At 41.2% G+C, this 17,281-nt stretch overlaps 1 protein-coding gene across 1 annotated transcript in view; it reads right to left on the reverse strand.

The window, feature by feature from the left end:
• The window catches only part of LOC138349878 (protein O-mannosyl-transferase TMTC1-like), a 142,637-nt gene that overhangs the window by 956 nt on the left and 124,400 nt on the right, over window positions 1–17,281 (reverse strand). Inside the window, exon 10 of the mRNA XM_069336886.1 lies at window positions 2,292–2,435. Coding sequence (XP_069192987.1) covers window positions 2,292–2,435 — 144 coding nt within the window. The remainder of the gene's footprint in view (window positions 1–2,291; window positions 2,436–17,281) is intronic.

Below are 17,281 nucleotides of genomic sequence, written 5' to 3' on the forward strand. Positions count from 1 at the left end.
CCACCCCACAAAGCTGAGTGCTGTACCACTGTACCCCCACCCCACAAAGCTGAGTGCTGTACCACTGTACCCCCACCCCACAAAGCTGAGTGCTGTACCACTGTACCCCCACCCCACAAAGCAGAGTGCTGTACCACTGTACCCCCACCCCACAAAGCAGAGTGCTGTACCACTGTACCACCACCCAACAAAGCTGAGTGCTGTACCACTGTACCACCACCCCACAAAGCTGAGTGCTGTACCACTGTACCACCACCCCATAAAGCTGAGTGCTGTACCACTGTACCACCACCCCACAAAGCTGAGTGCTGTACCACTGTACCCCCACCCCACAAAGCTGAGTGCTGTACCACTGTACCCCCACCCCACAAAGCTGAGTGCTGCACCACTGTACCACCACCCAACAAAGCTGAGTGCTGTACCACTGTACCCCCACCCCACAAAGCTGAGTGCTGTACCACTGTACCCCCACCCCACAAAGCAGAGTGCTGTACCACTGTACCCCCACCCCACAAAGCTGAGTGCTGTACCACTGTACCACCACTCCACAAAGCTGAGTGCTGTACCACTGTACCACCACCCCACAAAGCGGAGTGCTGTACCACTGTACCACCACCCCACAAAGCTGAGTGCTGTACCACTGTACCACCACCCCACAAAGCTGAGTGCTGTACCACTGTACCACCACCCCACAAAGCTGAGTGCTGTACCACTGTACCCCCACCCCACAAAGCTGAGTGCTGTACCACTGTACCCCCACCCCACAAAGCTGAGTGCTGTACCACTGTACCCCCACCCCACAAAGCTGAGTGCTGTACCACTGTACCCCCACCCCACAAAGCTGAGTGTTGTACCACTGTACCACCACCCCACAAAGCTGAGTGTTGTACCACTGTACCACCACCCCACAAAGCTGAGTGCTGTACCACTGTACCACCACCCCACAAAGCTGAGTGCTGTACCACTGTACCACCACCCCACAAAGCTGAGTGCTGTACCACTGTACCCCCACCCCACAAAGCTGAGTGCTGTACCACTGTACCACCACCCCACAAAGCTGAGTGCTGTACCACTGTACCACCACCCCACAAAGCTGAGTGCTGTACCACTGTACCACCACCCCACAAAGCTGAGTGCTGTACCACTGTACCCCCACCCCACAAAGCTGAGTGCTGTACCACTGTACCACCACCCCACAAAGCTGAGTGCTGTACCACTGTACCACCACCCCACAAAGCAGAGTGCTGTACCACTGTACCACCACCCCACAAAGCTGAGTGCTGTACCACTGTACCACCACCCCACAAAGCTGAGTGCTGTACCACTGTACCACCACCCCACAAAGCAGAGTGCTGTACCACTGTACCACCACCCCACAAAGCAGAGTGCTGTACCACTGTACCACCACCCCACAAAGCTGAGTGTTGTACCACTGTACCACCACCCCACAAAGCTGAGTGCTGTACCACTGTACCACCACCCCACAAAGCAGAGTGCTGTACCACTGTACCACCACCCCACAAAGCAGAGTGTTGTACCACTGTACCACCACCCCACAAAGCTGAGTGTTGTACCACTGTACCACCACCCCACAAAGCTGAGTGCTGTACCACTGTACCACCACCCCACAAAGCAGAGTGCTGTACCACTGTACCACCAGCCAACAATAAGCATGGGGAGAGTCTTATGCACTCATATAACCCCATGCCCGAGTGCATTCGGGTGATGTGGTCAACTATTTCCTGTAGTCCAGGTTTAAGCCACAGAACATAAGCTAAGGGAACCCAAGGGTTCCTAAGCCAGAGCCGGACTACTTGGCCTAGTATGCAAAGGGGCCATTTGACTAACAGGCAGAGTGATTTTCGTTATTTTTAACTATTTATTTTCAAATTTGTTTATTCTAATCAATTTTTTATTATACTAAGAACATGAACTACTGACGTTGCTAGGTTAGGTTGGTGGAGGTGTGTAGCATATGTATAAATGGTGTGTACTGTGGTGGGTGGACTGTGTACCATACAACGGTGTAACTAGGTACGGTACTGGTACGGTTCGGTACGGTGTAACTAGGTACGGTACTGGTACGGTTCGGTACGGTGTAACTAGGTACGGTACTGGTACGGTTCGGTACGGTGTAAATAAGCTGATACTGTTCCTCCTGTGAGGTGTACAACTTGTGCTCGTGTGGGGCGTGGAGGGTGTAGGCAGTCAGAAATGATCACGTATCTACTGTAAGAGGTTAACCAGAAAGCAGAGGACACGAAAGATGGTGTAACTTAAATGTCACTTACTGTCTGAGGTTGGCCAAGTTGTAGTAGGCGTGGGCGTGGTGTGGGTGGGCCTTCAGGGCCATCCGGAAGTGGTTCTCGGCCTCCGAGGTGTCGTTAAGAAGTGTGCCCAGGTTGTTGTGGGCGCTGGAGTGCCCCGGCCACAGTCTGAAGGAGAGAGCCAGTGGTCAGCACCAGGATGCGAGGGGGAGGGGCCAGCGCCTACAGAGACGGGGTCCGAACCCATACAGAGGTAAACAAAAGGAAAACATTGGAAAGCGAAGATCGCGAGACTAGTCAGAGTTTGTGGAGATATCTAAAAAAAACATATATTGTCCGGAACAACTTTGGTGGAGCTACCTGGCCAGACCTGCGGGTGTGTGTGAGCCACACTCATCATTAACAGGTGCAGCGGTGTTGGCAGAAACACAGCCAGGGACTCCTTGATGGTCGGTTTTGATATAGAATATTGTCACTAGGATAATAGACTTGGAGCTACATAGGAATGGACATCATATATATGTATATATATATGTATATATATGTGTATATATATATATATATATATATATATATATATATATATATATATATATATATACATATATATATATATATATATATGTATATATATATATATATATATATATATATATATATATATATATATATATATATATATATATATATATATATATATATATATATATGTCGTACCTAGTAGCCAGAACGCACTTCTCAGCCTACTATTCAAGGCCCGATTTGCCTAATAAGCCAAGTTTTCCTGAATTAATATATTTTCTCTAATTTTTTTCTTATGAAATGATAAAGCTACCCATTTCATCATGTATGAGGTCAATTTTATTTTATTGGAGTTAAAATTAACGTAGATATATGACCGAACCTAACCAACCCTACCTAACCTAACCTAACATATCTTTATAGGTTAGGTTAGGTTAGGTAGCAGAAAAAGTTAGGTTAGGTTAGGTAGTCGAAAAATCATTAATTCATGAAAACTTGGCTTATTAGGCAAATCGGGCCATGCATAGTAGGCTGAGAAGTGCGTTCTGGCTACTAGGTACGACATATATATATATATATATATATATATATATATATATATATATATATATATATATATATATATATATATATAAACCCGGCGAGCACATGTCTATTATATTACCCTGTAACCTGTTTTATGAATTATCAACCACTTTTTTCCAAAGCAATATTTAACCAGATGTTTCCTCAGTCTAAGCTTATCCACATTTTATCCATTGTTTCGTGTTCTGTGTTGCGGTGTTCAACGTTAAAGTTCAACTTTAAAATTAAAGTTGAACACTTTAATATCCCCTTTGTTATACTATTTCACGCACCTGTACACTTCACGCACCTGTACACTTCACGCACCTGTACACTTCACGCACCTGTAGACTTCATGCACCGGTACACTCCACGCACCTGTACACTTCACGCACCTGTACACTACACGCACCGGTACACTTCACGCACCGGTACACTTCACGCACCGGTACACTTCACGCACCGGTACACTTCACGCACCGGTACACTACACGCACCGGTACACTTCACGCACCGGTACACTTCACGCACCGGTACACTACACGCACCGGTACACTTCACGCACCTGTACACTTCACGCACCTGTACACTTCACGCACCTGTACACTTCAAGCACCTGTACACTCCACGCACCTGTACACTTCACGCACTGGTACACTACACGCACCTGTACACTTCACGCACCGGTACACTTCACGCACCTGTACACTTCACGCACCTGTACACTTCACGCACCTGTACACTCCACGCACCTGTACACTTCACGCACCTGTACACTTCACGCACCTGTACACTTCAAGCACCTGTACACTCCACGCACCTGTACACTTCACGCACCTGTACACTTCACGCACCTGTACACTTCACGCACCTGTACACTTCACGCACCTGTACACTTCAAGCACCTGTACACTCCACGCACCTGTATACTCCACGCACCTGTACACTTCACGCACCTGTACACTTCACGCACCTGTACACTTCACGCACCTGTACACTTCATGCACCGGTACACTTCACGCACCTGTACACTCCACGCACCTGTACACTTCACGCACCTGTACACTTCACGCACCTGTACACTTCATGCACCGGTACACTTCACGCACTGGTACACTACACGCACCTGTACACTTCACGCACCGGTACACTACACGCACTGGTACACTTCACGCACCGGTACACTTCACGCACCGGTACACTTCACGCACCTGTACACTTCACGCACCGGTACACTACACGCACCGGTACACTTCACGCACCTGTACACTTCACGCACCTGTACACTTCACGCACCTGTACACTTCACACACCGGTACTGTGGGATATCTGGGGCTTGACTCATATATTCCATTATTTACTTATTGCATTTAATAAATCGAAGGACCACCCAATTTTGAGAAAAGAGGGAAACTAATAGAAGTGATCATTAGAATAACACTAGAGAACCAGTGTCTATGGATAACCATTAAAGGAATAATCACTTGAAATAATGAATGGACTGTATTATTAATTAATTAAAGTCAGAGCCTCAAAGACCTACATTGGGGGGGGGGTATTTCTAGAAATTCATATATATCTAGGACCAGTGTGGTTCGCCACCAGTTCATTGTTGAGTAAATGATATAATAAATCTAAACTACTATAGATTCAAAATATGAGAACTCAAATTGTGAATATTAAAGATCATGAATTACTGAGCAACAGTCTGAGCAAAACACATTAATTACCAATCATCACTTTATCATTAATTACCAATCATCACATCAATAATAATCTATGCAATGCAAAGATTCTACAGGAATTATTTAAGAATCATTAATCATATTAAATAAATTTGCACGAAAAAATGTCTTAGCTTTAGGACGATTTCTGTAACATCATTTCGTCATTCGTCCTCGTGGTCACAGGATCTCCACAAAGAAAGAACTCGAGGTGAATATCACGAATGATGAGAAACAACTTGACGACTCCTCGTATACACGCTGAAATCCGAGAAATTTAAGTAGCATTTGAATAGGCTACATTTTATTTTCAATATTCATGAAAACGGAGGAAATTGTCGAACTTTTACTAACGTTGTATATTGGGTATCCTCGCTATATGACGACAGACTACTCACAAATATATAATCTAGGATGATGCATCAAACGAGAAACATATACTTAACATGAGCGTACTAAATACTGAAGTCTGCCGAAACCGCGGCAGCCAGTCCCTGACGTCCACTGCTGTGTACGTGTAATTACGGGTCTTGGCTTCAATTGTTGACGCGTTATTAACTGGCTGGGCACTATAGAACACGTGGATAAGTAATTATTAACTGTTGACCGAGTATCAACGTAATTCTTGCCGATAAATTCCCCAGTCACTACCACGTGTCTCGCCACTCTTCACGCCAGGGATGCCTCCTCTCGCACAATGGCGTCTCCCCCTCCCTCAACCCGTCTCTCGCATTCACCACAGAAATTATTAATCACGAATAATTCTTTTCCACGCAATTATGGATGTAATACGTTAATGAGAACTGGGTTGCAATTACAGGGACTTAAATATTATCATATTCTCGTTTTATGGTGTTAAACGATAAATGGAGAAGATTTTATTTTCTCCATGGCATTCGCACGTAACAGATAAAACTGCTACTTGATAACAATTTTAGCTAATAACTCTCGGTTTTAGATTATCGGGAGACATATTATCCGTAGGTAATTATTACACGGCATACTGATAATTTTAGAGAACCACATTCAATTCTCTAACACATTGGTAATAAACGCGTCTAACTGGACATTGCATCAGATAATGTTGCTACTCGATTTCATGAGAATTCTAGCACTAATACGCAGATGAAATGGTTTAATTTATGTTGACACTACCGTTAGTAAAATTAGAAACTACTGTAGTTAGTATATAATAATGATGATGTATTATAATACAATAGTAGTTTATTAGTGTTGGAAATTTCCAACAGGTACACTACACGCACTGTTGGAAATTTCCAACACTAAATACAACACTTGTATTATTATTAATTATTACTAAATCTACTAATCATTGTAGTAATTAAAATTAACCAAACGTAGAGTTCACATGTACTAATAATTACATCTGTAAAATAAGGCTAGAATTCTTACGTCACCAGACGCCAGTATTGCGTCAGATTCCATTATAATAAACACAACTATATCCAATGTGTCTGAGAATTGAGTTTGATTCTCTATAAACCAACGGTGTTCTGTGTGATAATTATTTACAGATAAACTGATCCCCAACTAATGCCAAATAGAGCGTTTATAGTTATAACTGTTATCTGGTAATAAATTTAACGTCACGCGTGAATGCCCTGGAGAGACTTTAATTCATCTCCATTGCTTGTTTACCATCGTAAAACGGGCAAATAATAATATTTAACTCCTCTGAATAATAAACTCGTCCTTATCCGAGCATTTCAATCACAACTGCGAGAAATGATAATATTCGTAGTAAATAATTTGTGTATCAAACGCGGGACGCGGAGCGGGGCAGGGGAGACGGGAGTACACGAGGCGACGCGCTCGGAGAGAGACGCCATTACCCAAGCCACCAGGGTAGACGCCACCAAGAGCTCCAGATGAAAGTCGCCACTGTGAGGTGTGAAGAACCTTTGCAGACAACAACTTAGCTGGTGTCAGTGTCACTTTACACATCGTGTTGAATTGTCAAGAGATTTAATTTGACATTCAGCCAGGAACCTGTTAAATTTGTTCCGTGTAGCACAACGTGACCGGCCAGATAAGCGCGTCAACATCTAGGCTAGGCTCGACACCACGTGTTCGTTACAACGACGCCTGAACCTAGGACGCGAACTTCGGCAAGCTTTAACTTACACAGTGCCCTATTAGCTAAGTACCTTTATTCCCATTTGATGCATCATTTAGGAGGGGGTTATAGCTGGGTAGCTTGTCGTCACGCAGAGCGACTATAAAAAACCACAGGTTATTATTTACCTCATTTATTTAATTTAATTTTCTTGAACATATATGTCTAGCAGCTTAATCTGTTGCTACTGAATATAATTTGATTTACAGCGTGTGTGAAGAATTCCCCGAGCTGTCATTTCCCATGTTAATCATCTCCCAGTGTTCCATGATGAGTCCAGGAGATTCCGAGGATGAGTCATAACCGACTTCTTGGAAATCGTCTTCAAGCTAAGACCCTTCACGTATTCCTTAAATTCCATTATCTGTAGTATTATTCATGTAGAGCACTGTTTCTTTGGATTGACATGTGTTTATTATAATTATTAATTTCTCATGTTATAATCTATGTTCTTATTGGTGATAAATATAATGATTCTATAATTAGTCATAGGATTAGATTATTGCATAATGAACTGGTGCACGAACCACACTAGTTCCTGGACATATATGAAGTTCCAGTAATAACCCCCCAATGTAGGTGTTTGAGGCTTTGATTCAGTTAAATTATACAGCCCATTAATTTATATAAGTGATCATATTCTCTAGTATTTATCCATAGTTACTGGTTCATCTAGGAATTTTCTAATGATCATATTTTATTAGTTTCCCTCTTTACTGTAAAAGCGGGTGGTCCTTCATAATAGAATTTCATTACATTAATATTTAAATAAATAGAGTCAAACCCCAAATGTCCCACATTATGGTCCTTATCGAACCGGATAAACATAAATTATAATTATAAATACTAATTATTAATAACTAATCCTTGTGTGATGTAATCTAGACTAACCATTTAATTAATTGTGTCAGCCAACAGCGTAACACATCAGTTAGTTTAAGTCACACCAATTCATTGCTACTTTCACCTCATGTATAAGGTAGCACTTGTGGGACACAGTCAATTACCCACAACACTTAGACCTATACCTCATACAGAAGTAAGAATCTTTAGGTCACCAGGAGCAACAGCTCATAACTTTTATAACAATTCCACACTAACACCTGCGTTAGAGTGGCCTCACCATCTAACCATTATATACTTAGGTGGTAATGACATCCATCCTACTCGTCATCCAGCTGAGGTGATCAAACACCTTAAAGCCATAATTTCTTCTTTCAAGCTCATCAGTAATTCGGTAGTATTCACGTTAGTGGAACCTCGCCAACCAAGTTAAGATAATCGTTGGGGAGTAACACCAGAATACTACCAGAGAGCTGCTAAGTACATAAATTTCAGGCTGAAAAAACGAGTGAGAGTGGATGCCACTTATATCCAATTTACAGCCAGACCTTATAGACAAAACCTGACCAGAGATGGTGTACACTTGTCAGGTGAGTCTAGGTTGCATGTGGTTGACAAGTTGATCAACACCATCAACTATCACAAACGGCTGTGGCTGGCAAGCCAAACGTAACTGTACATAATTGTTTTCACTTGTGTGTGCAAGTGCACCCTTATAAAAACAAAAAAACAAAAAATACAGCACAATTATATTCACCTTACTGCACCACAATAATCTTTACCAATCTTATTAGGTAGAATTTAGGCTGAGATTGGGCTGAATTTGGTACAAGCCCAGACTAAATAAATTTATAGTTCTTAGTTAGGAATTATCACGACTAGACTTAAGCTAGTCAGTAGTGTATGTATTATACTGTTTGTGCTGACCCTATCCAGGGTGGGATTAAATTTTGAGATAACTCTGATTGGAGTGTCTCCATAAGATTTCTCTTGTACTCATTATTTTGTATGTATCTATTTTGTGTATTGCTGGATGATCCCCATTACCTCTAATGGTGATATAGATGAGCTAACCGGACGAGAACTAATGGTGAAGTTCAGACAATGCACAAAATATCTAGCTACTTGTTGTTAGGTAGGTACATTTAACCTCAAGTGAGGTAGAGTATAAATTAGCCACCTTAAATTAGGCTACATTTAATGTTACTTGTCTACTAATGAGCAAGTACCCAAGCTTCATTAGTAATATATATACTAATCCCATGAAGTTTGGACCCAAGCCCAACATGGCTACTCCTGAGCAATTAAGGAGAACCTATATTAGCCTTAAAGGTCATTTGACCAGACTAATTAACAAGGCTGAGGGCTTATCTAAAGATACTCCCATTGATTCTTATCACTTAGAGACATCAGTAAGAGTAGCTGATCTGAAATTTGATAAAGTCTACAAGTCAGTCTTATCTTACTCTACTGAATACCACAGAGACTGATCCTGATGAAGTAAGTCAAATTGTAGACGGTATCTCCCAGTATGAAGATGAGACTCAAGATAAACTTTACATGCTATCTAAATTAGCAAAACAATCTTGATCCAATACCTGTAACACAGGGTCTCAATTCAATACCCAACTACCAGAGGTTCGTTTACCTACTTTAGACTTACCTACATTTTCAGGATTAGATACAGAAAATTGGGATAATTTTTGGACTTCATTTGAAGTTCATTTACACAAGAAACAGTCTCTTGACAAGGTTTCTAAATTCTCATATCTGCTTAGTCTTCTCAAAGGAGAGGCTAAAAAGGTCATACATAACCTAACTCTCGATGAGAGTAATTATGAGGAAGCTATAAAACTTTTGAAGTTGAACTATTGCAACAAAGAGTTAAGTATAGCTACCCTCTATTACCAATTGCTAGATCTGAATGCACTAAATAGTAGATCAGAGTCACTTCAAAGCTTCAGACTAGAAGTAGAGTCTCTAGTAAAGGCCTTAGGTACTAAAGTTGATATACCAGCTTCAGAATGGTCAATCAAGTTACTTTTGCAGAGGAAATTACCTCGAAATGTCTTAACAGAGCTCTGCTCACACTATAATACCGAGTTTCTCACTCTTGATCAAATATTCGAGGGATTGAGAATAACGGTTAACAGGTTGAAGACTCATGATAAAATTAAACCTGAGTCTAAACCAACTAATACTGACACTTCTGTCAAACCTAAACCGACTTTGAATAAGTCTAGTAAATATAAATCCAAGACTACTCCATCCACTGGGAAAAGAAGTGGAAATGTAGGTACTTATTCGGTGTCTCCTTCTGAGATAACCAATGACTTGTCTACTAAAGAGACCAAGTCAATTAACCAGAGAAGGTGTCTGTTTTGTAATCATGGACATGCCACCTACCAATGCGCTGTTTATCCTACTTATAATACTAGGATTAAAAGGTTGCAAGAAATACACAAGTTCACCAAGTGCATGGGCTCTCATGATCCCAAAAAATGTGTAGTGCAGCTACGTTCCTGCAACAGATGCAACCAAGGTGTACATCACTACGCCTTATGTAGAAAATCTTCTACACCAACCATGACCACTGGGGAGAATTCCACGAATTCTACCGCAGTGCAATATTACAAAGTGCATCAAGAAGTAAATGTACTTGCTACTGAGTCAGGCAATAATACCACTCTGCCTACAGCTCAACTTAGACTAATAAACCGAAGATCTAGAGTTAACACTAGAGGTCTTTTTGATCAAGGATCACAGAAAACCTTCATTACACAACAGTTAGTAGAGCAGTTAAATTTAAAACCTGCCAAAAGTGTGAAGTTAAATATTTCTGGTTTCTTGACTAATAGTGGACCTCGTGAATACCAAGTAGTTAAGGTATTAGTGAGACTCGGATCTTCCACTAGTCCAATACAAGAGGTAGTAGTAGATAAACTTCCTACAGACCTGCAGGTCACAGGGTTAGCTCGCACTGCGAGACATCTTAAACAAAACCGCATGAGGCTAGCAGATTACAAAATAAATTCTGACTCCCTCACTGATGTTGGAATACTTATAGGCGCGGATCATTATTACAAATTTATAACTGGATGCACCAGACAACACGGAATGAATTTGTTGTCGTCTGCTGGAGGCAAATTGCTTATGGGACCGGTGCTTTTCCGACAAAATCCAGCGTCAACAAACCAACAATCTAATAACATAATAGTGGCGTGACTAGGCTTGGAACAGTCACCCCTACGTTTCAGAGAGATATCTGAAGATATTGAGTCTGATCCACCTGTACATCGTTTGTGGGATTTAGACACTTTAGGTATTATCCCTGAACAACCAAGCCCTGATGATATGAGGACTTACCAGCAATATCTGGATACAGTTGTCTATGAAAATAAACAATACTGGGTAAGACTCCCATGAAAGTTGAATCATCCACAACTTCCAGTTAATTATTTTATGGCAGCCTCACAATTGCAGTCTCAATTAGCACGACTACAGAAGCAGCCAGACAAACTGAACATGTATCATCAACTCATCCAACAACAACTTAACAGTAAATTTATTGAAGTTGTTGATAACGATGACCGAAAATTAGGTCATTATTTACCTCATCACGCTGTGGTGAAAGACTCATTGACAACACCTATTCGTATTGTCTTTAACTGTAGCGCTAAAGTAAAGCCAAGCAGTGTGTCTTTAAATGAATGTCTCCAAACGGGACCTAGCCTAACACAAAGGCTACATGATGTGCTGTTATGATTTCGCACTGGTATTTTCGCCTATACTGCTGATATCAGCAAAGCTTTCCTCCGAGTAGGTTTGCAGGAGGAAGATCGTAACTACACAAAATTTCTCTGGATTAAGGACCCACTGGATCCTAACAGTGAAGTCATCACATATCGTTTTGCCTCAGTATTATTCGGAGCTACGTCCTCACCGTTTGTTTTGCAAGCAACATTAGACACACATTTGAGGAAATCAAATAGCCCTTATAAGGCAACCCGTTCTCGCAAATTTAATAAGTCAATATTGACTTATTAAATATGTGCATAGGTGACATACTTAACATAATAGATACCCTTAAAAAGATTCATAGAAAACACCGACCTTACCTAACCTTGTTAGTATCTTAAGATAAGCATCTTATTGCTTCGTAATTACAATTATTACCTAACCTATAATAGGTATAGGGTAAGTAATAATTGTAATTACGAAGCAATAAGATGCTTATCTTAAGATACTAACAAGGTTAGGTAAGGTCGGTGTTTCCTATGAATCTTTTTAAGGGTATCTATTATGTTTAGTATATCACCTATGCACGTAGTTAATAAGTCAATATTGACTTTACGAATTTGCGAGAACGGGTTGTATAAGGCAGACATTAGCGACAACTTGTATGTCGACAATTTCCAGGGAACAACTAATGAACAAACTAATTTGGTAGAAATCTACCATGAGGCTAACCGTGAGCTATTAGGAGCCAATATGCCACTACAGTCATGGGCCTCAAATAATGAATTACTCAACCAGGTAATCGAGAAAGAATTTCCAGGTTATCAGATACCCAATCAATTAAAGGTTCTAGGCGTGGAATGGAACACCAGTACTGACGAGATAAATGTCAAGTCAGTACAAACCGATAACTCAACCCTTACCATGAGAACACTGCTCTCGTTTGTCAGTCAGCCATTTGACCCTTTAGGCTTACTTAGTCCTATATTAATAAGGGGCAAACTCCTAATGCAGGAGTGCTGGCAGAAACATATGGGATGGGATGATCCGTTACCAAGTGAGTTACAAGCTAAATGGCAGATACTCTCAACGGATTTTAATCAGTTAGGTGTTTTGAAATTTCCTCGTAATGCTTCAGGCCCAAACTTACCCACCAATTTGCACGTTTTCTGCGATGCCTCTGGCAAAGCATATGGCGCTGTAGCCTACTTAGTTAATAGTGCACAATCAATTTTGCTCACATCTAAAGCAAGAGTTGCTCCCATTAAGAAGAGATCTTTACCTCAAATGGAGTTGACTGCATTGCTGGTGGGAGTAAGATTGGCTCATTGCCTGACAAAGACACTCAATAATATCCACTTTGGTGAGATTGTCGTGTGGTCAGACAACGAGGCAGTCTTACATTTGTAAGAAACAACAACAACAAGACTCCCTACGTCAGTAATCGTGTTAGGGAAATTCATGAGTTATCTGCTGGATATAAATTCAGACATGTTCCTACTAAGGACAATCCTGCAGATTATTTATCTCGAGGGTTAACGATAAAACAACTTATCAAGTCTTCGCTGTGGTTCAATGGACCTTCATGGCTTGTTGGTGGACAGTGGCCCAAACAAAAGCCACAAGTCATAGTGACCAATATCACCACTCCCATGAAAGAACCAGAACCTCAACGAATCTTAGCCATTGATCCTCACAATTATTCTAACTTAAGTAAGTTATTAAGAGTGACTGCACATGTGTTTGACTTTCTTGCTAAGATAGGAATTCGACATAAGTTTCCCAATCCTATCCTCTACTGGATCAAATGTGCACAAGAGACATATGGAAGCAAATATGAAAATCTTCCAGATAAATTAACTAAGTCTCTAGGTATCTGGTATGATACCAACACTCATAATATACTAAGATGTGGAGGACGTTTGCTTTATGCAAAAATTTATTTGGACACAAAGAATCCAATTCTTTTACCTCGTCACCACGTCATCACTAAACTTCTTGTTTTACATCACCATCAATATGGTACATTACATGGTGGAGTGTTAGATACTCTCACCGACCTTAGAAAAAGGTACTGGCTTCCTCAAGGTCGTCAGACAGTTAAGTCAATAATTAAATTCTGTGTAATCTGTAAAAGATACGATGCTAGAGTATGTCCTTACCCAGGACCTCCACCACTCCCTGAGGAAAGAGTGGTTCATCTTCGTCCCTTTGAAACCACTGGTGTTGATTACACAGGAGCCTTACTTCTCACTGGCAACCCAGACAAGATACCAGTGAAAGCATACATTTGTCTCTTTACGTGTGCTACAACCAGAGGCGTACATTTAGAAGTGACTTCAGATATGAGTGCTGAAGCCTTCCTCCAGGCCTTCCGCAGATTTGCTGCTCGCAGATCTTGTCCCAAATTAATGATATCGGACAATGGTTCCAATTTTGTGGCAGGAGAAGCTTGTCTACGAGAAGTCTGGAATCACCCAGAAGTACAGTCAGTCCTGCAGAGACGACAATGTCACTGGAAATTTATCGCACCAAGAGCCCCTTGGCAAGGTGGGTTCTATGAGCGAATGATAGGCACTGTCAAGAAGTGTTTAAGAAAAACTTTACACAGACAAAGGGTCAGTTACTCCGAGCTCCAAACCATTGTTGTGGAAATCGAGGCGCGAGTCAATAACCGCCCATTAACATACCTGTCTGATGATTTCACCCAGAGATAACCTCTGATTCCCTCACACTTGATCCATGGAGGTCTACTGAGCCCTCTCATCCCTTTAGCCGAATAGGACCCCGTAGACCCGTCACATGTGACCAGAGGTGACTTGGTGGAAAGCTACCAGCATCTTTCAGGGGTTATTAACAGGTGGAATGAGGTGTGGACTCGAGAGTACCTCACAGCTCTACGAGAGTACCACTACAGAGCTTCGAGTCCTTATAATAAAGTGCAACTAAAACCAGGGGACCTAGTACTAGTCGACAGTGATGGACCAAGGTCAGAGTGGCCCATAGGCAAAATTGTTGCCATTCATCCAGATCATCAAGGTGTCTTGAGAGTAGTGAAAGTTTTATGCCGAGGCAACACTACTCTAAAAACTTTAGAGAAGCTCGTTCCTCACGAATTGGCTGAACGAGAGTATCAACCCGAGCTAGCTTCCCCAGTAGTTTCCGAGGACAGTAATTCGGATCCTCCGAGCAACCGCCCCACTAGAGCTGCTGCTCAACAATGTAAGCGGAAACTGCAAGCCTATTACAGCTCTGACCAAGAGTAATTCCTTTTACATTCAATTTAGATAACTATGATGATACTATGGTGTGATGTCAAGTAACAAACCATTACAAGTCACTATGACCCAGGGCATTCTCATCACCGTAGAGTCTGTTGTTTGAATTGTGTGATTTAAATCTTTAATTGTTGTATAGGCTATAAATAACATTATTTATCTAGTGTCTGAGAGTTTGCAGACTTTGAGATTTTGTAACATACACATTACATGTCATAGCGACACCAGTCACAGAGTCTAGTGAAAGTTCTTAGTTATCAGCTTTAGGTAATTCATAATAACATGTTCCATTTAACATGAAATCAGCAAGACTTAAGTTTCTTGTATGTCCTTGACAAATACGGGACATTCGTTATGTGTATACTAACATACTAACATTAATGCCAACTTCGGGATGGGTGTGTCAGTACTCCACATTACACTGCGACCCTAAAACTCTTCCCCCGGAGTTATGTTGGAAATTTCCAACACTAAATACAATACTGTTGTATTATTATTAATTATTACTAAATCTACTAATCATTGTAGTAATTAAAATTAACCAAACGTAGAGTTCACATGTACTAATAATTACATCTGTACAATAAGGCTAGAATTCTTACGTCACCAGACGCCAGTTTTGCGTCAGATTCCATTATAATAAACACAACTATATCCAATGTGTGTGAGAATTGAGTTTGATTCTCTATAAACCAACGGTGTTCTGTGTGATAATTATTTACAGATAAACTGATCCCCAACTAATGCCAAATAGAGCGTTTATAGTTATAACTGTTATCTGGTAATAAATTTAACGTCACGCGTGAATGCCCTGGAGAGACTTTAATTCATCTCCATTGCTTGTTTACCATCGTAAAACGGGCAAATAATAATATTTAACTCCTCTGAATAATAAACCCGTCCTTATCCGAGCATTTCAATCACAACTGCGAGAAATGATAATATTCGTAGTAAATAATTTGTGTATCAAACGCGGGACGCGGAGCAGGGGAGACGGGAGTACACGAGGCGACGCGCTCGGAGAGAGACGCCATTACCCAAGCCACCAGGGTAGACGCCACCAAGAGCTCCAGATGAAAGTCGCCACTGTGAGGTGTGAAGAACCTTTGCAGACAACAACTTAGCTGGTGTCAGTGTCACTTTACACATCGTGTTGAATTGTCAAGAGATTTAATTTGACATTCAGCCAGGAACCTGTTAAATTTGTTCCGTGTAGCACAACGTGACCGGCCAGATAAGCGCGTCAACATCTAGGCTAGGCTCGACACCACGTGTTCGTTACAACGACGCCTGAACCTAGGACGCGAACTTCGGCAAGCCTTAACTTACACAGTGCCCTATTAGCTAAGTACCTTTATTCCCATTTGATGCATCATTTAGGAGGGGGTTATAGCTGGGTAGCTTGTCGTCACGCAGAACGACTATAAAAAACCACAGGTTATTATTTACCTCCATTATTTAATTTAATTTTCTTGAACATAGATGTCTAGCAGCTTAATCTGTTGCTACTGAATATAATTTGATTTACAGCGTGTGTGAAGAATTCCCCGAGCTGTCATTTCCCGTGTTAATCATCTCCCAGTGTTCCATGATGAGTCCAGGAGATTCCGAGGATGAGTCGTAACCGACTTCTTGGAAATCGTCTTCAAGCTAAGACCCTTTCCGTATTCCTTAAATTCCATTATCTGTAGTATTATTCATGTAGAGCACTGTTTCTTTGGATTGACATGTGTTTATTATAATTATTAATTTCTCATGTTATAATCTATGTTCATATTGGTGATAAATATAATGATTCTATAATTGGTCATAGGATTAGATTATTGCATAATGAACTGGTGCACGAACCACACTAGTTCCTGGACATATATGAAGTTCCAGTAATAACCCCCCAATGTAGGTGTTTGAGGCTTTGTTTCAGTTAAATTATACAGCCCATTAATTTATATAAGTGATCATATTCTCTAGTATTTATCCATAGTTACTGGTTCATCTAGTAATTTTCTAATGATCATATTTTATTAGTTTCCCTCTTTACTGTAAAAGCGGGTGGTCCTTCATAATAGAATTTCATTACATTAATATTTAAATAAATAGAGTCAAACCCCAAATGTCTCACACGCACCAGTACACTTCACGCACCGGTATACTACATGCACCGGTACACTTCACGCTCAGGTACACTTCATGCACCTGTACACTTTACCC

This window comes from Procambarus clarkii, chromosome 4 (assembly GCF_040958095.1).
Source record: "Procambarus clarkii isolate CNS0578487 chromosome 4, FALCON_Pclarkii_2.0, whole genome shotgun sequence".
Taxonomy (NCBI): domain Eukaryota; kingdom Metazoa; phylum Arthropoda; class Malacostraca; order Decapoda; family Cambaridae; genus Procambarus; species Procambarus clarkii.